Source organism: Poromitra crassiceps, assembly GCF_964638095.1.
Source record: "Poromitra crassiceps genome assembly, chromosome: 14".
Lineage (NCBI taxonomy): Eukaryota > Metazoa > Chordata > Actinopteri > Beryciformes > Melamphaidae > Poromitra > Poromitra crassiceps.
Genome location: NC_139633.1, coordinates 31,693,911 through 31,721,348, shown reverse-complemented (window position 1 = coordinate 31,721,348; position 27,438 = coordinate 31,693,911). Strand labels below are relative to the sequence as shown.

At 43.7% G+C, this 27,438-nt stretch overlaps 1 protein-coding gene across 1 annotated transcript in view; it reads right to left on the bottom strand.

Annotated features, from left to right (window-relative positions):
• The window catches only part of arfgef3 (ARFGEF family member 3), a gene marked incomplete at both ends in the record, with an annotated part of 134,229 nt that overhangs the window by 59,442 nt on the left and 47,349 nt on the right, over positions 1–27,438 (bottom strand). Inside the window, 5 exons of the mRNA XM_083650524.1 lie at positions 1,543–1,709; positions 16,627–16,979; positions 18,511–18,769; positions 19,254–19,638; positions 24,031–24,163. Of these exons, the coding sequence (XP_083506650.1) occupies positions 1,543–1,709; positions 16,627–16,979; positions 18,511–18,769; positions 19,254–19,638; positions 24,031–24,163 (1,297 nt within the window). The remainder of the gene's footprint in view (positions 1–1,542; positions 1,710–16,626; positions 16,980–18,510; positions 18,770–19,253; positions 19,639–24,030; positions 24,164–27,438) is intronic.

Genomic DNA, 27,438 nt, shown 5'->3' with positions numbered 1-27,438 from the left:
TGACACGGGCAACTGCGACAGCACCGGTGGAGGAGGAGGAGATGATTCAGGCAGACAGAGCGAGGCTGCTGACGTTCGCTGTAAAGCTACTGCGCTGTCCAACATGTTGTTGTGACAACGTTTCTGGGTTCGTGAAAAGTATGCGTGCGTCCGTGTGTGTCTCGAGACAGCTGAGCCACTGTCAGCTGACCTAGCGACCTGCATGCTAATGGCTAGCAGTTGGTGCTGCACATATAACATTAATAAATAATAATAATAAATAAATAAATAATAAATAAATAATAAATAAATAATAAATAAATAATAAATAATAATAATAAACATAAATAAAACATTGACAGAACTCACTGTATTTAACATTGACTTTTAGTATTGTACTATATTAGTTTTCTGTCCTTATCCATTTTGTGTTTTTGCTTTTTATTTTTGTCTTTATTTTGTTCTGTTTTATATGGTTCGTTTTTAACGTTTTGGCACTGTTTTAATTTTTCTCTTGAACTTTTGTTTTAACAGTAAAGGCCTAACCAGGGACAGGGGTTGCAAATTAGCCTCGGCTAGAAACCTGTATGCATGACATCTGTTTTGTAGGTCATATGAAATCATGTTCAATGCATTTGTCCCTGTTCAATAAACAAACAAACAAACAAACAAACAAACAAATAAATAAATAAATAAATAAATAAATAAATAAATAAATAAATAAATAAATAAATAAATAAAAATTACAGCTTTGCCCTCCTCAAAGCCACATAGGAACAAAGACGCACACGTGTTGCTTCCAGAAGTGTTGCTTCCTTGTGCTGCTGGTACCGTCATTCCACGGTAGTATAGTGTCCCACGGTAGTAGCGTTGTTTAAAGCAGCTGGTATAGTAGGCATCGTGACGTTTTAACACGGCGGTAGACCGTTGGCACCGGTAAATCGTGCAACACTATTGTACTTTTTCTAGTCTACCCTCAGGAGACACAGATGCTAAGCAAAGACTAATCGTACTACTGTATCCTTCCTCTACTACGAGGGGGCACGGTGGCGCAGTCGGTAGTGCTGTCGCCTCACAGCTAGAAGGTCCTGAGTTCGATTCTCGCCTGGGACGCTGTGGGCGCTGGAGTTGTGACCCCCCATATCTTCAGTGCCTACTGCCTACAGGTGGGCTATCTCGCCGAAAGGGCCTTTCTGTGTGGAGTTTGCATGTTCTCCCCGTACCCCCCAGGGGGTTCCTCCGTACATAACCCCCCACTAAAAACATGCAGAAGATCGTCATCCGACCAGTGACGACAACATCTGAAGTTGGTCCAATGATGGTCCCCGGGCGCTGGAAAGAAAAAGCGACCACTGCTCCTGGCCTGCCCCCTGGAGGAAAGGACAAGCCTGGATGGGTCAAATGCAGAGGACATATTTCACCGGCCACCGTCAGCATGAGTGTGTGTTGTGGCCGCATGCATGTGTTGTAGTGTTCGTGTGACAATAAAGACGGGCTTCCGTCTGAATCGTGTTTTACTCCTGTGCTTCTACTGTGCTTCTACTGTGCTTCTACTGTGCTCACCAGGCTGAGGCCGGGGGCCAGCGTGCGGCGGCGGTAGTAGTCGCAGCAGCAGAGCTTGAGGTTGAGCAGCAGAGCGTAGTAGGAGACCAGGTACAGACCGTCTGCGTTCATCAGAGCCTGGCAACTGAGACTGTCACCAGCCTCAAAACCTGGAGAGTGGATCCCACCTGGAGAGAGAGGGGGGGGGGAGGAGAGAGAGAGAGAGGGAGAGAGAGAAAGAGGGAGAGAGAGAAAGAGGGAGAGAGAGAAAGAGGGGTTTTATTCATAGACTGTACATAATATCTGGACCACCTTAGCTATATGATTTTGACACGGCAAAATGAAGCTCACTTCCCGATATTGTTTGATTTCGTTTGATTGGATGAATGGATTTTCCTGTTGCATTGTGGGAAATCTGTTCAAACCTGGAGCCGGGAAAACAGGAAAGGGCGTGAGCGTGGACGGGACTCGGGGGAGGGTTTCCTCCGCCACGGCATCCATCTTGTTCATGTTATTTTCCCTGCTAGCCGTTAGCTTGGCTAACAAATGTTGCTAACGTTAGTTGCTATTGCTAGCCTTGCTCCATTGCTCTCACATTGAATACAATAGCCCGAAGAAAAACCAGAGTATTATTTCCTCCAGACCTCGCGCGGCGTCACCAGCCTGCCGCTTGCATCTTCCACAAAATCGAGGTAATCTTATTTTCTAACGTAACGCTAATTACATAGCATGACATTAACGCTAGCTACGTTAGACTAGAGCAGTGTATCTTAAAGTGTGGGGCGCGCCCCACTTGTGGGGCGCAGTGGTATTACAGGTGGGGCGCGGGTGAAATCCGCGGAACCAATGTTTTAGCCATTTTTAGGTCGGACTTCTTTTCCCCGTGAGGAAATAAACAAACCCCGCGCTTCCGTATTGACATGTTCAAATTTCATCAGACAGACTGGAGGCTGTTTTAGTGTTTTAGATTAGTGCACAATGAAGAGACATTTGGCAGGGACAAACAAGGAGTCGGACGGCGGCAGTCAACAAAAACAACCGAGACGAAAATATGATGACGCCTATCTTGCTCTGGGATTCACAGTCAATGCGGTAGGAGACGAGGAGAGACCAGTCTGTGTTCTCTGTCTGAAAACTCTGGCAGCGGACAGCATGAAGCCTAACAAATTAAAAAGACACTTGGAGACAACACACCCCACTTTCGTCAATAAGCCACTCGGGTTCTTTCAGAGGAAACTCGGTGAATACCGCAAGCAGGAAAATCGCTTTGTAAAAGTGGCATCAGTGAACAGCAAAGCACAACTAGCGTCATACAAGGTCGCATACAGAATTGCACAGTGCAAGAAGCCGCACACCATCGCTGAGGAGCTCATACTCCCAGCAGCTATCGATATGGTGTCAACTATGCTGGATGAGACCAGCGCTGCAAAATTGAAGACTATCCCGCTGTCCAATGACACAATTGCAAAACGTATATGTGACATTTCAAATGACCTCGAGGAACAACTCACAGAAAAACTGACAGACACACGTTTCGCCTTACAAGTGGACGAGGCTACGGACAGCAATAAAGACTGCTTGCTTATCGCCTATGTTCGCTTTGTCACGTCGGAGTCACTGAGTGAGGATTTGCTGTTTTGCAAGTACGTTACAAGCAGAGCAACAGCTGAAGAGCTATTTAAGCTTCTGAACAGTTACCTGACAGAACACGGGCTGAAATGGGAGAACTGTGTGGGTTTTTGCACGGATTATTATTATTATTTTCTGCACAGGTTGCACTTTATTATTCTTTTGAAAAGATTTGCAGTGGAAAACAGGCTCATTGCAGCCCTTAATACTGAGAAAACTTGAGTCCTCACAAATGTCTGCACTTATTATTTTCTGCAGGTTGCACCTTATTATTGTTTTGAAAAGATTTACAGTGGAAAACAGGCTCATTGCAGCCCTTAATACAGTGATAGTGACTTGAACTCACAATTAAGATATTTAAATTTATTTTGTTTTGTAGAGGTTGCACTTTATTGTTATTGTTTTTGAAAAGATATGCAGTGCAAAACAGCCAGAATATAGAAATGAATGGTCATTATGTCAATAAAAGTTAAACTTGGACCGTTTTGTTTCAATTTTGTTGGAGCGGTGGGGCCCGAAAGATTTTCTTCCTCCAAAGTGGGGCCTGACAGAAAAAGTTTGAGAACCACTGGACTAGAGTAGCATAAGTTAACGTTATACAACGTTAAACAGTATTGCATGCTGCACAGATTCGGACGTAGACAGAAAACAAACGCAGTTCTGTTTACCTAGGTTACCTCTTTGAGATGAGGCAGACTCAAAGCATACTCATGATCTACCAGCTATAGCGTTATATATCTAGCTAACGTTAGATCAACTATCAATCAATGAGAGGGAACAAGGGGGTTAAACTCCTCTGGATAGTTTATCCACCTCTGCATTTACAGTATTTACCAATTGCACGTAGTGTTGGGTAAGCAAACGTTAACGTTATACAGTGATTAACAGTGTCTAGTATTGCATGCTGCACATATTCGGACGTAGACAGAAAACAAACGCAGTTCTGTTTACCTAGGTTACCTCTTTGAGATGAGGCAGACTCAAAGCATACTCATATGATCTACCAGCTATAGCGTTATATATCTAGCTAACGTTAGATCAACTATCAATCAATGAGGGGGAACAAGGGGGTTAAACTCCTCTGGATACTTTATCCACCTCTGCATTTACAGTATTTACCAATCGCACGTAGTGTTGGGTAAGCAAACATTAACGTTATACAGTGATTAACAGTGTCTAATTCGTTTCTTCCAGGGGTAGGCGCCGTCCAGTACCGATGGGACACACAACAGAGGATTATGATTTGTGAAGATCAAAGCTATAATATTCTGTTCTCCTGAGATTAACGCTAAACTACATGTTACTGCTGATCAGTTGTTTCAACATAGGAAATTGCCATAACACACAAGCCAAATGCTGACATGAGAGATTTGCTTTGAACAAGTTGTAGCTAGTATCTGCCAGTGACCGGAGAATATTGTTATATTTGCTTGTTTTAATGCTTTTGTCAATAAACATTGTCAACAAAGATAGCCTTGTTGTATACAGTGGTAGACGGATCAATAAGCGTCTTTTACCGCAACGCGGCGTTAATTCTGTTTGCCATTAGTATGTGGTATCAAAGTGGGACACTAGGGGGCGGCAGTGCACAACTACCTACAGTACAGTATATGCAGCAAGCAGGGAGGCTCTCGCTCTCAGCCTACGAAATCAATCGTGTTTTGTCTCCCCTTGATGATTAAAGTCCCTGGAAACCAAATCCACAAACTAACTATTAAATTAACTATTAAATGTAGGGTCTTATGTGAGTAATTGTGTGCCTCTGAAAAGAGAGAGAATTACTTTCAACCCTAACCCCGAAAATCGACACTTTTCTACAAGGTCTGGATTTCCATTTCCTCATTGAAGAGAGCGGAGCGCACGGTGCTAAAATGAATGATCTTATCACGTCATAATTATTATTATTATTATTCCTTTGTGTGACATTTGTGCATTCCTGCTGAATATTCTACATGCAGAATAAAATCACTTGCGATGGGGGGTGGAATGTTTCATGTACTCTGCCAACAGTATCCTTTGTACATGTATCCTTTGTACATGTATCCTTTATAAATAAAATAAATAACTCCCATAGCCTACACCTTAATCAAGAGGTGAGAGTAGCTACTTTATTTATTTGTCATCTGGTTCTCGGCCACGCTGGCCGCCCGTCATGTCGCTCAGCAGGCACAGCGTGCGCAGAGCCTGCGGTTCTCGTAGGGGAGCTGTGTGTGTGTGTGTGTGTGTGTGTGTGTGTGTGTGTGTGTGTGTGTGTGTGTGTGTGTGTGTGTGTATGTGTGCGCGCGCGCGCGCCGTGCCCATTGTCTGAAAACATATTTTTATCAAACAATATAGGCCTACTCTGTTCAATGCAGTGAAGTCCCGACGCAAATAAATGCTAAACGAAAACGGGCAGAACCGAGCAGCCAGCCACTTTATTAAAAAAAATTTTTACAAGTGATTCTTCATTTATTAGTTTTCAAGTTATTTAATTTCACGTTCTAGAGACATTCTAGGCATGCCAGACAGTGCATGTATTTACTTGGTGCCCAATAATGCTGCTATAGGCTATTTGTTTAATTTATTGTTGCTTGCTGAGTTTGCACTTTGCAGTTAGGCCAAAGGCCTTTAATAGGCTACATTCAGCAGTCAGACACCTCAGGCTATCATTGAAAATGTTTTTAATTAGGCTACATGAATAAACAAACGTCTTCAGTCAGGGTTCCATAAGTCTCTACTCTTCCTTCATGTTCACTTGTCCGACTATCCCAGAAACTGAGAAAATGTAAACATAAAAATATGCTTCTAAAATATAGAAGGCTAAATAAAATAAGTAACCGACCAGCATATTTATTGTTGTTTTTAACTGAGCAGCCTACTAGCCTGCAGTTTATGTCGCGCCTGACTCCGTGACATGACATGTTTGTGAATGCGCATTCGCAGCAGTGCCAGGCCGGCAGCCAAACAGCACCGCAACGACTTCATAAAATTTAATCAACCCCCCCCCTCCTAATAATAGCCATATAAGACAAATAAAAATGTTACTATAATAAACAGAAATAAAAGAAACAAGCTTGTTTCCGTACAACATCGGGACTGCCCCCGTTCCTTTATTTACATTTCAATAGGTTGGCCACATGAGACAATAGACAGGTATGGGTCTAATAGGGGTGAAACATTCCACCCTCCATCCCCCTCCCCCAATTCCAGTCTCCAGTGTCCCTGCAGAAGTCACAAGGCTGATGCAGATCGCAAGTTGTGGAAAGGGTTTGGAGGCCTTCAACTTTGCACATGCAGCGGAGCAGTTCAATGCAGTGAAGTCCCGACGCAAATAAATGCTAAACGAAAACGGGCAGAACCAAGCAGCCAGCCACTTTATTAAAAAAATTTTTTACAAGTGATTCTTCATTTATTAGTTTTCAAGTTATTTAATTTCACGTTCTAGAGACATTCTAGGCATGCCAGACAGTGCATGTATTTACTTAGGTGCCCAATAATGCTGCTATAGGCTATTTGTTTAATTTATTGTTGCTTGCTGAGTTTGCACTTTGCAGTTAGGCCAAAGGCCTTTAATAGGCTACATTCAGCAGTCAGACACCTCAGGCTATCATTGAAAATGTTTTTAATTAGGCTACATGAATAAACAAACGTCTTCAGTCAGGGTTCCATAAGTCTCTACTCTTCCTTCATGTTCACTTGTCCGACTATCCCAGAAACTGAGAAAATGTAAACATAAAAATATGCTTCTAAAATATAGAAGGGTAAATAAAATAAGTAACCGACCAGCATATTTATTGTTGTTTTTAACTGAGCAGCCTACTAGCCTGCAGTTTATGTCGCGCCTGACTCCGACATGACATGTTTGTGAATGCGCATTCGCAGCAGTGCCAGGCCGGGCAGCCAAACAGCACCGCAACGACTTCATAAAATTTAATCAACCCCCCCCTCCTAATAATAGCCATATAAGACAAATAAAAATGTTACTATAATAAACAGAAATAAAAGAAACAAGCTTGTTTCCGTACAACACTTTATTTGCAAAAACACAACCCAGTGGGACATTGGGAAAACCTTCATCATTTCACACACAAAAATTAAAATAAATTAGCCTGGTAAAATTAGAAAACAGAAACTGAGAAAATGTCAACATAAAAATTGTCTTCTAAACACACAGCAGCAGCACCCCCCCCCCCCCCCCCCAAAAAAAAAAGCTAGAACAGAATAAAGTATTTTAGTAGCTAACACACTGCACTCCCGCATTCCATTAAAGCAATAGCCTATAATAGCGTATAGTTTCATTTGAAACACACAGACAACGAACCAGCTCAAATTTAAGGTTATTTATTTATTTATTTATTTATTTATCTATTTATTTGTCTATTTATGTGTTCTTGTTTTTAACTGTTGTGTTTAGCTGTGTGAAAACCTGTGTGAATCAAAGTCCATTGTCTCACATTTGTGTGTGGACTGCTACCTACTGTAATCACTGTACTAATTGTTGGGATGGGGGTGGAATGTTTCATGGAGATAAACCTGTTTCACAGACAAAGCCTGTGATACTGTAAACCTGGGGGGGAAGTGCGGGTTGGTTTTTCAACAGTGCAAGAGGCCTTGTAGCGGTTGTACAAATATTGGCTTGACACACAGCAGTCTCAATGCAAACAAGTTTATTATAAGAAAATGCACGTAAAATACAGTCAAAATATGGCAAAATATAAAAGTCAAAAAAAGGCCTATTAACAAGAAAATGTTAATTCTCCATCTGTCCGTTCTCAATCCGTTTATCTTGTCCGTTTATCTTCCTGTTGCTTCCCCGCCGAGTTCAACCACCAAGGGCAGAACTGTGTCTGTGAACTGTGAAGTTTTATTTCATCACTAAATTAATTTCTGATGACTTTTGATGCCTACAAGCAGGGTAGTAGGTTTCAATAAGTGCTACTTTACGAAAAATGGCCGGTGTGAAAGAGCCTTAGATTAACCAGAGTAGGCCTATATTGTTTGATAAAAATATGTTTTCAGACAATGGGCACGGCGCGCACGCACACACACACACACACACACACAAAGGACACAGACTAGAGAATGTACATTTTTATAATAATAGTAGGCTACCTTTCACCATGCCTTCACTATTTTATATATATTGTATGTATCATGTCCATTTCTTCATTGAAGAGAGCGGAGCGCGCGGTGCACACAGGGCCTCTCAGGGCCTCTCCGTTTCTCACTCAGACAGAAACTGAGAAAATGTCAACATAAAAATTGTCTTCTAAACACACAGCAGCAGCACCCCCCCCCCCCCCCCCAAAAAAAAAAGCTAGAACAGAATAAAGTATTTTAGTAGCTAACACACTGCACTCCCGCATTCCATTAAAGCAATAGCCTATAATAGCGTATAGTTTCATTTGAAACACACAGACAACGAACCAGCTCAAATTTAAGGTTATTTATTTATTTATTTATTTATCTATTTATTTGTCTATTTATGTGTTCTTGTTTTTAACTGTTGTGTTTAGCTGTGTGAAAACCTGTGTGAATCAAAGTCCATTGTCTCACATTTGTGTGTGGACTGCTACCTACTGTAATCACTGTACTAATTGTTGGGATGGGGGTGGAATGTTTCATGGAGATAAACCTGTTTCACAGACAAAGCCTGTGATACTGTAAACCTGGGGGGGAAGTGCGGGTTGGTTTTTCAACAGTGCAAGAGGCCTTGTAGCGGTTGTACAAATATTGGCTTGACACACAGCAGTCTCAATGCAAACAAGTTTATTATAAGAAAATGCACGTAAAATACAGTCAAAATATGGCAAAATATAAAAGTCAAAAAAAGGCCTATTAACAAGAAAATGTTAATTCTCCATCTGTCCGTTCTCAATCCGTTTATCTTGTCCGTTTATCTTCCTGTTGCTTCCCCGCCGAGTTCAACCACCAAGGGCAGAACTGTGTCTGTGAACTGTGAAGTTTTATTTCATCACTAAATTAATTTCTGATGACTTTTGATGCCTACAAGCAGGGTAGTAGGTTTCAATAAGTGCTACTTTACGAAAAATGGCCGGTGTGAAAGAGCCTTAGATTAACCAGAGTAGGCCTATATTGTTTGATAAAAATATGTTTTCAGACAATGGGCACGGCGCGCACGCACACACACACACACACACACACAAAGGACACAGACTAGAGAATGTACATTTTTATAATAATAGTAGGCTACCTTTCACCATGCCTTCACTATTTTATATATATTGTATGTATCATGTCCATTTCTTCATTGAAGAGAGCGGAGCGCGCGGTGCACACAGGGCCTCTCAGGGCCTCTCCGTTTCTCACTCAGACAGAAACTGAGAAAATGTCAACATAAAAATTGTCTTCTAAACACACAGCAGCAGCACCCCCCCCCCCCCCCCCCAAAAAAAAAAGCTAGAACAGAATAAAGTATTTTAGTAGCTAACACACTGCACTCCCGCATTCCATTAAAGCAATAGCCTATAATAGCGTATAGTTTCATTTGAAACACACAGACAACGAACCAGCTCAAATTTAAGGTTATTTATTTATTTATTTATTTATCTATTTATTTGTCTATTTATGTGTTCTTGTTTTTAACTGTTGTGTTTAGCTGTGTGAAAACCTGTGTGAATCAAAGTCCATTGTCTCACATTTGTGTGTGGACTGCTACCTACTGTAATCACTGTACTAATTGTTGGGATGGGGGTGGAATGTTTCATGGAGATAAACCTGTTTCACAGACAAAGCCTGTGATACTGTAAACCTGGGGGGGAAGTGCGGGTTGGTTTTTCAACAGTGCAAGAGGCCTTGTAGCGGTTGTACAAATATTGGCTTGACACACAGCAGTCTCAATGCAAACAAGTTTATTATAAGAAAATGCACGTAAAATACAGTCAAAATATGGCAAAATATAAAAGTCAAAAAAAGGCCTATTAACAAGAAAATGTTAATTCTCCATCTGTCCGTTCTCAATCCGTTTATCTTGTCCGTTTATCTTCCTGTTGCTTCCCCGCCGAGTTCAACCACCAAGGGCAGAACTGTGTCTGTGAACTGTGAAGTTTTATTTCATCACTAAATTAATTTCTGATGACTTTTGATGCCTACAAGCAGGGTAGTAGGTTTCAATAAGTGCTACTTTACGAAAAATGGCCGGTGTGAAAGAGCCTTAGATTAACCAGAGTAGGCCTATATTGTTTGATAAAAATATGTTTTCAGACAATGGGCACGGCGCGCACGCACACACACACACACACACACACAAAGGACACAGACTAGAGAATGTACATTTTTATAATAATAGTAGGCTACCTTTCACCATGCCTTCACTATTTTATATATATTGTATGTATCATGTCCATTTCTTCATTGAAGAGAGCGGAGCGCGCGGTGCACACAGGGCCTCTCAGGGCCTCTCCGTTTCTCACTCAGACAGAAACTGAGAAAATGTCAACATAAAAATTGTCTTCTAAACACACAGCAGCAGCACCCCCCCCCCCCCCCAAAAAAAAAAGCTAGAACAGAATAAAGTATTTTAGTAGCTAACACACTGCACTCCCGCATCCCATTAAAGCAATAGCCTATAATAGCGTATAGTTTCATTTGAAACACACAGACAACGAACCAGCTCAAATTTAAGGTTATTTATTTATTTATTTATTTATCTATTTATTTGTCTATTTATGTGTTCTTGTTTTTAACTGTTGTGTTTAGCTGTGTGAAAACCTGTGTGAATCAAAGTCCATTGTCTCACATTTGTGTGTGGACTGCTACCTACTGTAATCACTGTACTAATTGTTGGGATGGGGGTGGAATGTTTCATGGAGATAAACCTGTTTCACAGACAAAGCCTGTGATACTGTAAACCTGGGGGGGAAGTGCGGGTTGGTTTTTCAACAGTGCAAGAGGCCTTGTAGCGGTTGTACAAATATTGGCTTGACACACAGCAGTCTCAATGCAAACACGTTTATTATAAGAAAATGCACGTAAAATACAGTCAAAATATGGCAAAATATAAAAGTGAAAAAAAGGCTTATTAACAAGAAAATGTTAATTCTCCATCTGTCCGTTCTCAATCCGTTTATCTTGTCCGTTTATCTTCCTGTTGCTTCCCCGCCGAGTTCAACCACCAAGGGCAGAACTGTGTCGAGGTGGTCGATGTAACGGTTGCAGTTTTCTCTGGTGAGTTTTGTGGCCCAAAACTCGGTGATAGCCTGCATGAGGGCGTCTTTGGTCTTAGGCTTAGACTTTCGCCGAATGTAGACTTTCATTTCATGCCACACCAATTCAATGGGGTTTAAATCGGGCGACCTATGATATCAATGACGCGTCACTTCGGTCGGGGGACCGACAGAGCCCAGACACACCTGCTCAACCCCCCGCCAGGGCAGCATCTCCACCAGCTCCAACCCCCGCCACGGCAGCATCTACACCAGCTCCAGCCCCCGCCACGGCCGCCAGGGCAGCATCAGTAAGCCAGTCGCTGTTGGGCCTTCACAAACAACATGCAGAGCTGCGAGCCGTCCCTGTGTTGACGCCACGGCACAAGGAATTTCTCCGCACGAAAAGCCAAGGACGCGTGGACAGATATGGGGCTTTGCTGTTCCGTTTGGTAATCACAGAGGAACAATATCGGGCCTGGGGTTTGACGACCAATTGGGACGGCTGCAGAGGAAAATGGGCGCTGCCGGAGAACCTGCGACGCTTCATTATAGACACCACGGCTGAGCAGTATCCCACCATGACCCTTGCCGACGAGAAATGTGTGATCAACCGCATTAATGAACTGCTTCGCACTCCACGGCAATTCAGCTCCTTTTATTTGTTCCCCCTCTAGACAGTATCGCAGCACAGATGGCTCAAGCGACTGCCAGTCACTGAGAACTGATTTTTTTTGTTAATATAGGCCATATTTTTTTCCACTTTTAGCCTACTTTTTTTAGGCCATATTGTTTTTTTGACGTGTTATTCCAATTTATTCACATTGCAATTTGAAAATGGAAATTTCAACACTTTCTGACAATAAACGTGTTTGCATTGTGACTGTGTGTGTGTGTGTGCATCTTGTAGTATATATATAATATCTTGCCGTATTGTGTCATTCTCCCGCCACACATACAGTATCAAGGAACAAAGAGTCTGTCGCCGGCCGCTCAGGGCCTCTCAGCTCCATTTCTCACTCACACAGAAACGGAGAAAATGTCAATATAAAAATAGCCAAACACTATACAGAATAAAGTATTTTAGTAGCTATTCAATAAAGTCAATAAAGGTATTAATAATGGGATAAATATACAGTAACACAATAATACTGTATATTGCATGAGACCATTTAAAGGAAGGATGGCTGTTGGTTGGTAAAAATATATTTATCGTCATCACTTAAACATTTAAAACAATAGCCTGTAAAACAAAAATAAATATGCCAAATTAAGTGTAAAGTAACTTAATAAATTAAACGGAATGACAACTATACAATATTGCAATTAAAATCTTAATAGCCAACGAAAATGTCTATAGGCCTGGTCGGAAAACTAGCCTATGACTTCAGCTGAGGAAAAACACTAGCGCAGCCTCACTCATGCCTCACCAAGTCTAAACAAATGCATATTAAACTTAATTTGGATTTCAAAATATAATACCTAGCTAACATACAAAGCTTAATTAAACACTTTATTTTAATGGCTACAGAAGTTGTGCATGTGTGTCGTCGGCTGTCGGCAGTGTCGGGTTGGTAAAAAAATAAAAATATTAGCCTATATCGAACTCATAAACACGCTAAATTAAGTTTAAAATAACTTAACAAATTAAATGCCAGGACAACTACTATATATTTGCAACGAATGTCTTCAAATAGGCAACGAAATTGTTAAAATAGGCCTGGTCGGAAAACAAAAATATTTGACGATGAGAAAAGGCCTGTGTGTGTGTGTGTCTGCTGTCGGGAGGGAGGTGATTTGTGCTGTGTGGATTATATGATCCACGATAAAATAAATAAAAATAAATAACAGTCTTTCTTTACAGACTGCTACGCCTAGTTTTGCGTTCACCTTCAGGAATACACTGTACAAGCTTGGACAAAGTTGCAAAGTGAATTCATTCAACCCACCTGTTTCCATGAAGTCCATCCATTGCTGGCTGCCCGCGTGTGTTTCTTTCTATTCCGTTCTACATTAACCAGTAATAAATAGACTACAAAACGAATTATGCAATTATCTTAAATAAACGAATTAAGCATGTATCGAACTTCAGTCAGGCCTAATCGCCTGTAGTATTTATCTCAGTCAGGCGGGCGGACGTGCTGCTGCTCCCCGACGAGAACTGCCACGCTGCGCACACACACACACACACAGTAGTAGTAGTAGTAACACACAGTTAAATGATCAATTCTCCCCGTTTTATGCCAGATATTAAATTCAAAACATACGTTGTTGGTCAGGATCTATTCTGTATGAAACGTTAACGTTGCTTTGTGCCTTTCAATATTGCTGGTATGTTTGTGAATGCATTTGCAGCGGTGCCGGGCCGGAAAGCCAAACAGCACCGCAACGACTTCATAAAATTTAATCAACCCCCTCCTCCTAATAATAGCCATATAAGACAAATAAAAATGTTACTATAATAAACATAGGAATAAAACAAACAACCTATCAAACTTCAGTCAGGCCTAATCGCCTGTAGTATTTCTCTCAGTCGCGATGCTCTCAAGGATGCTCACAGATGACACCTGGTGGTCAACGGTGCAACTACACCTCGATTAGTTTTAATTAGTTTTAATGCCGCGGCGCGTCATTACACAGCTTGCGGTAAGGCACGCTTATTGATCCGTCTACCACTGTATTATCATGTATCTGAATGTCGCAAATATGATCGCGCAGAACGATCCATTAGTTGTCTGGTCAGAGGCAGGTTGGATAAAATGATCAGATGTGATATAAAGATTGTTGATGTCGAGTGAACACGAACTACGAACCGAAGATTGGACCATGAGGACATGACGACGGAGAAACAAGCGATCAGCAGTCTGCTTCAATCAACGAATGCTTTATATTTATTGAAATGAAATATGGTGATATCTGGTGGTCTGAAATTACTCTCTCTAGCTAGGCTAACTGGCTCATATTATGTCATATTATTGTAACGTCTGAATCAGCGTTTCATAACTTTATAATAGCCTAACGTTACTGTATAGCCTGGATGACAAATGCTACCCATCCTTCCATTGGTGTATGCTGCCTTTAGCTTGTGGTATTATGGTACAGTAATATTGTCTAGCTACTAGACAGACAAGTTTATCTGAAATCAGGGTGACAAGATCCCTGCTGCTAGCTCGTCTGCCTTTCTGTGTCACAGAGTATCTAGCATGTTTACAGTATCTTAACAGACTGCATTACATGCTACACCATGCAAATATATTTCGATATAATTCAAACAATGGTTCCAATCCTTAACCATACCATGGTGGGCTGGACTGTATGTATTGCTGTGAAAAAGTTAAATTTGATTGTTTCAAGTGTTACACGTTATATTTTTAACTGAGCTTTGCGGAATACCTCAACACAATTGTGTATCAGCTTTAAATGTCCAATATATACAGCATTAAACAAACGACCAGCAGCATTCAAATGTGCAAAAACGTTATATTTATTGAAATGTGGTGATCATGTCACAAGTTACATTACATAACGATATAGCGTTAGGTGTTCTTTTGATCAACAGACCTCGGGGGCTCTATACTGTTGCTACGTTGCTAGCTAGCTAGCCGCAGATCAGCTCTGAAGCCCCAACTTCAGAGCTGCCCGTCCACTAAAACCCGATTTCGATATAGCGTTTTAGGTGTTCTTTTGATCAACATACCTCATAACGGGGATCTATACTATTACGTGTGTCTACTAACATCATTAAAATATCATAAGGGTAACGCTGTTTCTGTTATTTTACTTTTAATCTCTGGCTACGTTGCTAGCTAGCTAGCTAGCCTGCCTTGGCAACTGGTTGGGCTGGCTGGTGTCAAAGAAAATCCCGCCCCCAAAGTTATAATTTTTATCGGCTCTTTTACTCGAAATGGGACCATAATTTAGAAAACGGAGCCCAGGAGAGCATGAAAAAGACTTGAAATTGTTTATTCAGACCATAAGCTCATTCGGAAAATGTTTATTTAAGACACAGAACGAGAGAGAAGTCGGCTCATTTTTACATTGGAGCCAACGTACGTGTCGTCACTTCCGGACCTGACGTGCGCCCCCCTGCGGACTTTTCGAATTAATGGAATTTCACGACTGGCTTCATACATTACCTAATTCTGTTGCCCACTGGTTTTATTAGATGCCAATACAACTCATCTAACATCTGTGCCAACTAAGTATGTTGAGTTGACCTGAATTGACCTTTCCTAACTAGGTCCCGCCCCTTTTCACTTTACCAGCCCTTTCACCCATCAACTGTCTACAAAATATGGACAGAGTCAGCGTGATGTCACACATTGGTTTTTGGACTAGCTTAGTGTGGCCATCGCCATCTTGGGGTCTTTGTGCAGCTCGCGCGAGATGGCATGAAGACAGGGGTTTCCCAGAGCCCCAGATCCACCTGCTATTCATCATTGGCAAAGCTGTCTCACTAACGATCAAAGCAGAATGAGCTACTACAGCAGGTGTTCCCAACCTCTTTTGGCTTTGATCTAGGGACCCGAGACATTCCAGATCTTCCTCATATTTATGTGATGTTAGTTGTGTATTTATGTCGGTTGTTGCTCTCAAGCCTTTTATTTTTACTTATATTTCTCTCTCTCTCTCTCTTACTTCCGGGTTCAGCATCTACACCAAGGGATTTCATCCGCCATTCATTTTTCAATAGAGATTTTGTAAAATTCTGATAGGAACGCACAAAAAGGTGTGGACCAAAGCACCTCAGCAGGCAACTAGAATATCAAAGCGAAAAAATGAGCTGCTTAGAGTTTAAAGATGAATAAAATTAATAAGAAGTAATTTGTACCTGCGTACTTCACAGAGTTAACATACAGTGTACATGTTTATTCTAGTAGAACACACCTTTTCCTCTGACGTCAGGGCTCTGGCCCCTCCACGTCACTCCACGATACCTGTGCCACGTATGTTCTCTTACATATACAGGTGTGGCGGCCGACGCCCTTCCATACAGCCTGATGAAAACCAACGGTTGAAACGCTTGCATTTTTTGTTGTCCGTATCAATTACTTGTGAAGATGTACACTGTATGTTAACTCTGTGAAGTACGCAGGTACAAATTACTTCTTATTAAATGTATTCATCTTTAAACTCTAAGCAGCTCATTTTTTCGCTTTGGTAAAATTCTGATAAGAATAGTTAAATAAATGAATAAATAAAACCCATAAAAAAAAAAGTTACATTTGTTAATTCATGAATTGGAAATGTATTTAAACTAGATACTACATGTAGTAACAGTACTCCCCAGCAAATAATCCCCTCTCCACCTCCACCCCTGCCCCCCTCTCACCGGCCTGCAGTCCGGAGCAGAAGGTGGAGGAGAAGTTCTGCAGCGACAGGTCCACCTGGGCGGTGCTGGCCAGGCCCAGCAGGCGCGGCAGCAGCTGGCCAAGAGACTGGCTGAACAGGCGGGCGCTGTGCTGGTCTGCCTCCTGGTGGCGGAGCAGCTTGAGCGACAGGGCGGCCGTGCGGAGCGAGCGGTGGCCCGGGCAGTCCCGCGGCGTCTGCCCGTCCTCCTCCGCCAGAGACACGTTGTCCGAGCCCATGTCCGACACGTCCGAGCGGCCCGAGTCTTTCTCCGCCGCCATGGAGTACTGATCGCACGAGTCGAACTCCGTCCGCGACAAGTCCTGCTCCTCCACACTGGAGGATGGATGGATAGAAATAGATACAGACATTTACTCAATAAGTGAAATGATTGTCGTTAACTGCTGGTGTAACACTATGTCAATACAAGTCAAAAATTTTGATCGTTTAAAATTTATTAAATATGTAAGTCACAGAGCGTTCAATATCCATTTAGATTTTGGTGTGACGGAGTTGCTGAGCTTTAAAGAGTAGAAATAGCACGCGCTCCGTGCGCTCCTTTCTAGCGCAATTGTGCACCGCGCCACCGCCAGCTGCCTTACTGTTGTATTAGTAAGATATCGAGTGCTGTCATGATCTGTAGAACAAAGGGAGACAGGGATCTCACTTTTCCTGCCTTTTATTTGTCAGATAATGTTCTGTCTAGTTGTGATAAAACAAAATATCTGGGTCACTTCATCACTGACCAAATGCCTGATGATGAGGACATGTATAGACAGCGGCGTGTGCTATATGGGCAGGCTAACATGCTGGTCAGGAAATTTCATTCATGTTCTGATGATGTAAAGATGAACCTCTTCAGAGCCTACTGTACACCCCCATTTATACTGCCCCCCTGTCGGTGAACTTCAAAAAAGCGAGCTTCAGGTTGCATATAACGATTGTATGCGGATTTTGATGAAAAAACCTAGGTGGCGTAGTGCAAGTGACCTATTTTGTAAGGCAGGAGTCTACACTTTTCAGGCCCTCCTTAGAAACCTAATGTACAAATTTATCGGCAGACTAAATGTGTCCCAGAATGCCATCATAGTACTGCTAACCAACCCTGTTCTTAGTGCTGTGAGATACAACTCACGAATGTGGTCCTATTGGTATAGGTGCATTTTATAGATCTTAATTCTTTCTTGTGTGTTTTATTTTTCTTAAGTGTTGTTCATGTATGTGTTCTTCTATGGACCTTGTGTCTGATAATAAAAGTTGATTGATATCGGCCGTAGAGATGTCTGCCTTCTCTCCAATACATTGGAACTGGATGACACCTGGCTTGTGGTGCTCAAAGTGCCAAAAAGCTTGCTGCTAGTGAGCAGCAGCTCACTACAGCTAGTGGGTGTAGTTCGGTATAAAGAAAATAGTTCCTACATGAAACTGTCACAACAAGGTCTGTGGATTATCTTGAATAACCGGGTCATGATGTTGGGAAAGACACATTGCTGTGGAGTTTTTCAAATGTATTTTTTTTTTGTCGCTTTGAGCATCACAAGCCGAGTGCCATCCAGTTCCATTGTCGTGAGAGAAGGCAGAAATATCTACGACCGATATCGCCAAAACTCGGCAACTCACACCAAAATGATCTATATGAATAAATAGCACTACAGGTAGGAGGAAGAATACGTATTGATTTTGAGGTGAACTGTAAGTGAAAGTAAAATTGCTGACTTAAAACATGCAGTAGTACACACCAAAGAGCACCTCAGTTACAATAAGAGTACTTTGTTACTCCCACCCTTGAAAACACACAAACAGTGCATACAGTATACTCACAGACAGACACACACACACAAACACACACACAAACACACACCCCAACCTGAAGTTGCTCTCGCTGTAGCGCGAGCCTCCCCCGTGGTGCGACCGGCACCTGGACTCCACAGACAGGAAGTTGGTGATGTCAGGGTAGACGAGGGCGTGGCTCCGCTGGACCACGTCAGGAGGGACGGCCCCTCCCCCACCGACCTCCCCCGCCCCTCCTCCGCCGGCATCCCCCGTGCCTCCCTCCGTCAGCCGGGGACTTCTGGGCTCCAGCTGCAGGTCCGACTCTCTCTCGCCTCCGTCCAGACCCAGGGTTCCTACACATTTTCAATTGAAAAAAGTCCATATTTTTTCCCAAGACCTCGATTTGTTGTGAAGATGTTGTTGTCTGGTGTTCAATATGCTTTGGGCCGATAGACGTCTTGCCCCTGCTAACTAGGTCATCATATCACTGTATAGATGGAGATTGTTCTTCACGGCCACAAATATCAGAATATGTGAGATGATTGGCAGGGTTGCTACCATGCCTTGCATTTTAAAGTTCCATGTTTCCAGGCAGACTCAATGTTCTTAACTGGATGTGATTTACGTGCAGGGTATTTGATATAATGCTGCTGAACATTATTCTTCACATCAACAAAAACGTTAGACTCAAAGTGGCTCTACAACAACATACAGTCAAAGTTAGAATTATGTGTCTATCTGACCTGAACCACAACATTTGCCAGACTTTTCCGGACATTTTCTTTTTAGTTCCCAAACTATTCAAGACATGGAATTGATCAAATTCATTTTTAATACTTTTTCCAGGACCTGTGTAGGAACCTTGCAGACCGTCACCGCAGGAGGAGGGTGTGGGGAGGTGCGGCTCCTCCCCGCACTCCTCGGGCGTGGCGTGGCCCGGGCCCGGGCCCAGCTCCCCCGCCTCCAGGTCCACAGTGGTCTGGCCCGTTTCCGTGGTGATGCTGATGCTGATGTCGGGGCTGCGCTCGGCCGGGGCGGCGCCCGGCACGTCGGACCCGGGGTCCCACGGAGCGTGCTCAGAGGAGCCGGGGTCCCACGGAGCGTGCTCAGAGGAGAGCACGCGGCGCTGCCAGCGGAAGTCCGCCTCATTGATCTCCATCGACTCCCGCGTCGACTCCGCCCCTTCTTTCAGATCGTCCAATCGCCTGAGGAGCAAGCGAGCCTGTGGAACACAGCGAGTCTGTTCTTTGTGCGTAAATCTGCCCCCGTCCTTTATAAGTGCTGTGTACATCAAATTGTAATTGGGTATCTTTCAACCATATATATTAGGGAAGGGACGATCTGTTGATCTCACAATACGATTCGCTACGCGGTAGAGGTTCAGGATTTAATACAACCACAGTATGATGTAATAAATTGTTGCGACAAAAGTCTGACAATACAGAATTATGTGCATTTCTGAGGCACAAATCTATCTGTATTTAAAAATGTCATTACAAAGTGATAGTATAATTTGGATGGAGAGATGGTGAAACTGTGATGGTCACGCCTCATTTGTGATTACGAAAGCGTAATAAAATGGAGACGATGTCGCCATTAATTCTGCCTCACGATACTTACAGTAAAATAGGATTTTGCCTCTTACAGGTAAAGTCTTACTGTGGCTGCTTCTCCTACCAGAACGTTTTACTCCAGTAGATTACTCTTGTTTACTACATTGCGCACCATTTGGACTGTAAATTCCTATTTAACACTCGCCCTATTCTAGATCATTTTGGTGTGGATTGCCGAGTTTTGGAGATATCGGCTAAACTCGATTTAGAACGCATTCATACAGTTCCACACTCACACACACAGCCTTCCCCTCTCGGCCACTCAGTACGTTTACATGCACAGTTAAGTCGAGCTAATGGTTATGGCTACTGTCCTTGTCCCAGTATACAAGTATACAAGGTGGGAAATCGATTTATTGATGAATCATGTCGCCTCCGCTACGATAGGTGGCGATGTGCACTCTTTCAGCTTGTAGATGCGTCACCGCAGGCTCCAATTCTAACAACTGGTAGCAGCAAGTCTCTTATATGCAAATGCTCACGTAACACAAAGCTGCCCCTTGTTAGCTCAATACAGTTGAAACTAACTAAGATATTCGAATAAAAAAAAAAAAAAAATCTAGCCACAGATTTAGCTACTACATCAACAAACTTCACATTTAGCTTTAGCTAATCGCTCCCTGGCCGCTAACATAACAGTTTTACATGCTGTTCGACTTCCGCGTCAAAGGCTGGCACGGGAACTTTAGCGCATGTGCTGATCGCCTCGTCCAGTTCCAGTCCCACTGGCATGCAGGAGTAAATCGACTCCCAATCGCATTATATGGGTGTGTTAGTCAGACTTTTATAACTTCGATTTCAGTCTAGCTAACATGTTTAAATGCATTTCAAAAGTCCGGTTTTAGGCGGACTAACGCAATAAAAGAAATGTTTTAAGTGTCATGTAAACGTACTGAGCAGCTCTACTGGCTTTAAAGGCAAAGCTTTCCTATGTGTATAACGGTCGGTGTCCTATGAAAACATTCTCATATAAATGTGTATAGTCGCAGGTCATCAAAGAGCTTACATTGATAAGAAGCGAAGGTGACTAGTTTGTTCCACTGCAGCATCATGGCTGCAGCGCTGCTGTCAAAAAAGCAGATGAGCTTGGCCTCTTGCCTTCAATAAACTCTTTGTCTGTGGCGACAACACAAGTGAGCAAAAACAGTGTGCGTCCATACCGTTTCCTTGTATCTCCGTGAAAACAAACCAGGCTACAAATATCAGAGCTGGTGGGCTTAAGGGAAAGAGCGTGACTCGAACTGGTTAACAGTTATATCGCTAGTAGCTAACAAACGTAGCTAATAGCTAGTAGGGCTGTCACGATTCCTCGAGTACCTCGAATAACTCGAGTAATTAAAATGATCGAGGCCAAAATGATTCGCTTCGACACGGCATTTAGAGAGTAGAGACTGTGTTTCTCACGGACGCTTACTGGTGTGGCACAGCGCTCTTCCGGTGTAAACACGTGAGAACACATGATCGCAGACAGACCAGAGAGGCAGAGCAATAGCGAGCGGACCCCGCAAAATGGAACGAGGCGGCGGAGAAAGCAGACAGGAGGAGCCGGGAAGGGAAGAACCAGGGCCGACAAAGCGACCGAAACTGTCTAAAGTGTGGGACCATTTCACGCTGAAAAAGGACACAAACTCAGTGGTGTGCAAGACGATACTTGCATATCACAACAGTACCTCGTCAATGCTTCAGCACCTGAACCGTAAACATCCAGTCTACGCATCCACCAGCGCATCTACGTCGAGCGGAGCAAGGTAACGTAACGTTAACTATACACAACGCTAATGTAAATGTATGCTAATGATTGCTCCTTGATATTAAGACTAGTAGTAGTTGTGCTGCTGGCTTGCCACGTTGCCAATATGACTATTAGTAACTGCATTCACGCTGCATTTTTTTGATGTGGCTTGCCGTTTTCTGTGAGAAATACAAAGCTCAACCTAACGTTAACGTTAGCGGCTAATTTAACAGCGTTGTGTGTGTGTGTGTGTGTGTGATCACACTAGCCTGTTGGTGTGTGAGAGAGAAAGAGAGAGTGAGTGTGTGTGAGAGAGAAAGAGTGTGTGTGTGTGGAGAATGTACATTTACACACCCTAGACCGGTCGACTCTTCTCATGATGATTGCAAACAACTATTTAATTGGTGCATTTTAGGCTCCAATTATTACACCACCTGACCTGTTATCTTGCTATTCTGATATTTGTGTCAATAATAGGCAACAGGTCTAGGGTGTGTAAATGCGCATTCTCCAGTTTTGTTATGAACTTACCTAATAAATATCAATATTAATTATTATTTCACCTCTTTTTCCGCGGATCACAGCGTACTATGGACAGCTTTGTAAGGACGGGTCCATCATGTTCAAGTGAAAAGATGAATGGTGCCACTGCCAGTTCAATGCAATTTAAAAATAAAAATTTTGTTTTTTCTAAGAAAGAAACTAATGTAGTTGTTTATTTGAAGAGATTTATCTTATTTTTTGGTGTATATTTACGATAAGCCCTTGAAAACACAAAAAAGGGTTCTTATCCGATTACTCGATGGATTATTCGGTACAATACTCGATTACTAAAATAATCGATAGTTGCAGCCCTAATAGCTAGCTAGCGCCAGAGGCTAACGCTAGCTATTTACTGTATATATGCTAGCTATTTACTGTATATATCAGTCATGACATGACGTATCACTATAGCGTTCCATGGTCACGTCCAGGCCCGTAGCTACCATTGAGGACAGGTATTTTCACACACACAAAAAAATGAAAAATTGAAAAATAGCCCCGGCCCCCAGATATATTCATCTGTCATTGATGTTTTAATGGGACAGTTGATCAGAAATGCAACAATTTGCTTCCTCTCTGTGTGCTATAGAAGGAAGAGAGATAACTCACCACAACATTCAGATTTTGCATTGGGGCTAGATTGGGGCTAGACTTTGGGGACAGTTCTATTGAAGTGAATGGGTAAGTAACTCCCCTGTAAGTGATGTTTGTGTAGATGGGCCATTGTATTTAATTGAGCAGTATGTGACTTGTATGCAGAATATAAATTATATTATATGGGGAGACATTTATTTTTTGTATCATTTTAAAGCAACAGCACAGTAAAGAGGATATTAATCTAACATGATGTCTGTAGTTCTTTATAGATCTAGCCTCTTCATTTTGCTCTCAAAGTGCACCAGATTGAAGCATTTTACTTTAAAATGGACAACATTTTCTATCGGGGGGGGGGGGGTGCTGGGCCCCCCACACCGCGCTGGGCCTGGCTACGGGCCTGGTCACGTCAGGGGGGTGGGGAGGGAGGAGAGAGAGAGGGGATGACATGTGGCAAAGGACCACAAGTTGGATTCGAACCCGGGTCGGCCGCGCAGGGGACTAAGCCTTTGTGGTACGTGCTCTACCAGGTGAGCTACCGGGACGCCACATCTTATTTTTTGAACTTTGAGTACAAAATTAGGTTATTTGTAAAAAAGAAATGACTGGTGAACAGTGTGGTTAATCAAGAGGACAGGTCATGACTCACCAACACAAAACAAACATGACAAAATACACTTTACGCTTTAAACATCCCGACCATGGAGGGGCTTCCAGTATCAAGCCTTATCGCTGTGACATCCAGACCACCAGCTAAAGTGAACAGTGTGTGTGTGTGTGTGTGGGGTAGTGTGTGTGTGTGTGTGTGTCAGTGAGCGGTGTGTGTGTGTGTGTGTGTGTGTGGGTGTGAGTGTGTGGTAGTGTGTGTGAGCGGTGTGTGTGTGTGTGTGTGTGTATGTGTGTGATAGTGTGTGTGTGTGGCAGTGTGTGTGTGTGTGTGTGTGTGTGTGTGTGTGTGTGTGTGGGGTAATGCGTCTGTGAGCGGTGTGTGTGTGTGTGTGTGTGTGTGTGGCAGTGTGTGTGTGGGGTAGTGTGTGTATCTGTGAGCGGTGTGTGTGTGGTAGTGTGTGTATCTGTGAGCGGTGTGTGCGTGTGTGTGTGTGTGTGTGTGTGTGTGTGACAGTAGGCGGACCTGCTCAGGCTGGAGGCCGCGGCCCTGGGAGAGTTGGTCCAGCGCCCCGAGGAGAGCGCAGGCACAGGAGACCGCCGAGTAACATGCCTCGATACCTCCCTTCACACACGCCTCCGTCATGCCATCCATCACCCTGCAGGAGGGAGGGCACGCACACGTGCACGCACACACAGGCACACACGCACGCACACACAGGCACACACAGGCACGCACACACACACACAGGCATGCACACACACACACAGGCATGCACACACACACACACACACACACAGGCACGCACACACACACACACACACACACAGGCACGCACGCACACGCACACACAGGCACACACGCACACACACACAGGCATGCATGCACACACATGCACACACACACACGCACAAACACATATATATGTTTCTTGCATAAAGTGAAATTTATGAGGATTTAAATATATTTGTATTATATTGGTTGTATATGCAAAACTCCATTTCAACCTTCTCTGGCTCATTTCCAACAGCGACATGTGAACAGCGACAGGTTTCTGCAGGCCACCACACATAGCTCTTAACTCATTGAGTGCCAAGGACGGACATGTTCGTCATTTCAAATAGTAACGTAGAGTGCCAAGGACGGACATGTTCGTCAATTGCGTTTTTTGACGGTGGGACGTGGATCAATCCCTGATACATCTCTGGTACAAGTATTGTAGCTATTGGAGGTCTATAACCTAATTTACATATCCATTAGGTGGCGACAGTGCTGTCCAGATGAGTGAATGTGGAGTAAAAACACAGAAGAAGTCATTGGGGAAACGGAAACGCGGTGGTCTTTTGTAGTGAGCGGCGATCCTTTGATGAGAGAGACATGGCGAAGCGGAAGAGAAACCCCGACAAGTACAAGCAGCTTACTCTGCAAGAGAGCTTGTATTCTGTGCCTAAACGCGTGGCGATCGCTGGAGAAGGCACTAGTGGTGGTACCGGTGCCACCACTTCTGGTGGCGACCAGGAAAAAACGTTTCCCACTGCAGAAACCACGGTGCAGCTTGGTGGAGCTAACGGTAGCCCAGCGCGCTCTTCATCTCAGCGTACAGTGATCGATGCACAGACTGCCTCTGTTGCTAGTGCTACCATGGCACCCCGTAGAGTGATCGACGCACAGATGGGACTGGCTGCCTCTGTTGCTAGTGCTACCATGGCACCCCGTAGAGTGATCGACGCACAGATGGGACTGGCTGCCTCTGTTGCTAGTGCTACCATGGCACCCCGTAGAGTGATCGACGCACAGATGGGACTGGCTGCCTCTGTTGCTACCACGGCACCAACCACCAGAGGTAACGTTAGACCTGGACGCGCTTCCTCTCAGCGTACAGTGATCCATGCACAGATGGGACTGGCTGCCTCTGTTGCTAGTGCTACCACGGCACCCCGTAGAGTGATCGACGCACAGATGGGACTGGCTGCCTCTGTTGCTACCACGGCACCCACCACCAGAGGTAACGTTAGACAGGCGGCCTCTTTTACTGCCACGGGACCCACCACCAGAGCTAACGTTAGATCTGGGCGCTCTTCACAGATGGGACCAGCGGCCTCTGTTACCACCACCACAGAGCGTGGGAGAGCTAGGAGTAGGCGGGTGCGTTATCCCTCTCAGCGTGCAGAAGAACAAGTGTCTCAGCGTAGCGTTAGCTCTCCACCCACCACAGTGAAGCATGGTGGAGTGCGCGCTTCCTCTCAGCGTGCAGAAGAAAGAGATGAAGAAGACGATGGTACAAGTCAAGAATCGGACATAGTTTCATCATCTCAGCTCACAACTGAAACATCAGATACGTCGGATGAATTCAGTGAGCCGGATCCAGATTCATCCGACGAGTGGTTGCCTGATTATGGATCTGCAGGTAGCAGAGATTCGTCGCCTGACGGAGGTAGCAGAGATTCGTCGCCTGACACAGGCAGCAGAGCAGGTAAAACTTTTTTTCTAAATAGCCATAACATTGCAATAACACAATGTATATTTATGGTAGATATATTTCCACAGATCATGGATTGAGCAGGTTCAGGCATTATAGTCAGTAAAACTACAGCAATAAAACTGTGGTCAATTGTGGTTGATAATTGTAGCCTATATATTTCTACAGACTGTGGATCGAGCAGAGACACTCCCACGGCTTCCACGGGCAGTGCAAGGAAGACAGGTAATATATATATATATATATCCTACACATCATAAAACCAAGCAATAATGAAATGTATTTATGATAATTTATATATATATTTCAATAATTTACAGCTCCTACATCGAGGAGAACACCCACTCCCACTCCCACATCCACAAGGACAAGGAAGAAAGGTAAAAAAAATATACATATATATATATATATATATATATACACATAACCAAGCAATAAAAAATGTATTTGATAATTATATATATTTCAATCATTTACAGTTGCATCGAGCAGAGGTGGGGAAGATGCAGGCTGGCAGGAGGCAGACTGGGAACCAAACCCGATCCCCTTCAGTGCAAGGCGTGGACCCCAGAATGCTGCTGCGGAGCTGGATTCCGGCCTGCCAGCTGACTTCCTGGAGCTGTTCCTGACAGACGAGCTGCTCCAGCACATTGTGGACCAGACAAACAGTTTTGCCACTCAGTATCTCCAAGCACACCCAGACAGTCTGCCACATAGCAGGGGTAATGCGTGGAAACCAGTGTCAGTCTCAGAACTGAAAACATTTTTTGGACTAACGTTCATCACTGGTTATATAAAGAAACCAAGCATTGCGTTGTATTGGAGTACTGAGGAAATAGATGCCACACCCTATTTCAACAAGACAATGGCAAGGAACCGGTTCCAATTGATCTGGCGCTTCCTTCATTACAGTGACAGTGCAGCACAGGATGCGACGGACAAAATGACTAAAGTCCGTCCTGTGTTGAACTATTTAGTCAACAAGTTCAAGGAGCTGTATCAACCAGGTCAAAACATTTGTATTGATGAGGGTATGATGCTGTGGAGGGGCCGTCTGTCATTCAAGGTGTACAACCCCCTGAAGCCGGTAAAGTATGGCATCAAATCGTATATCCTGTGTGACTCTGCCACAGGGTACTGCTTCAACATGCAGCCATATGTTGGGGTACCCAGCACTCTGCCAGACACTGTGTTCTCGCTCCTCGATCGCCTGCCAGGTCATGGTTACACGCTCTACATGGACAACTTTTACAACTCTGTTGCACTGTGTGAGCGTTTACTGGGAGCAAAAACCAATGTGTGTGGAACGCTGAGGAAAAATAGGGGGGAACCTCCGATCATCAGGGAGGTGACAAAGGCTGAGCTGGGGGTGGGGGGAAGAGTTGTGCGTCACAATGAGAGGGTGATGGTTTTAGCTTGGCAGGACAAACGGCTGGTCAAGATGGTGACAACGT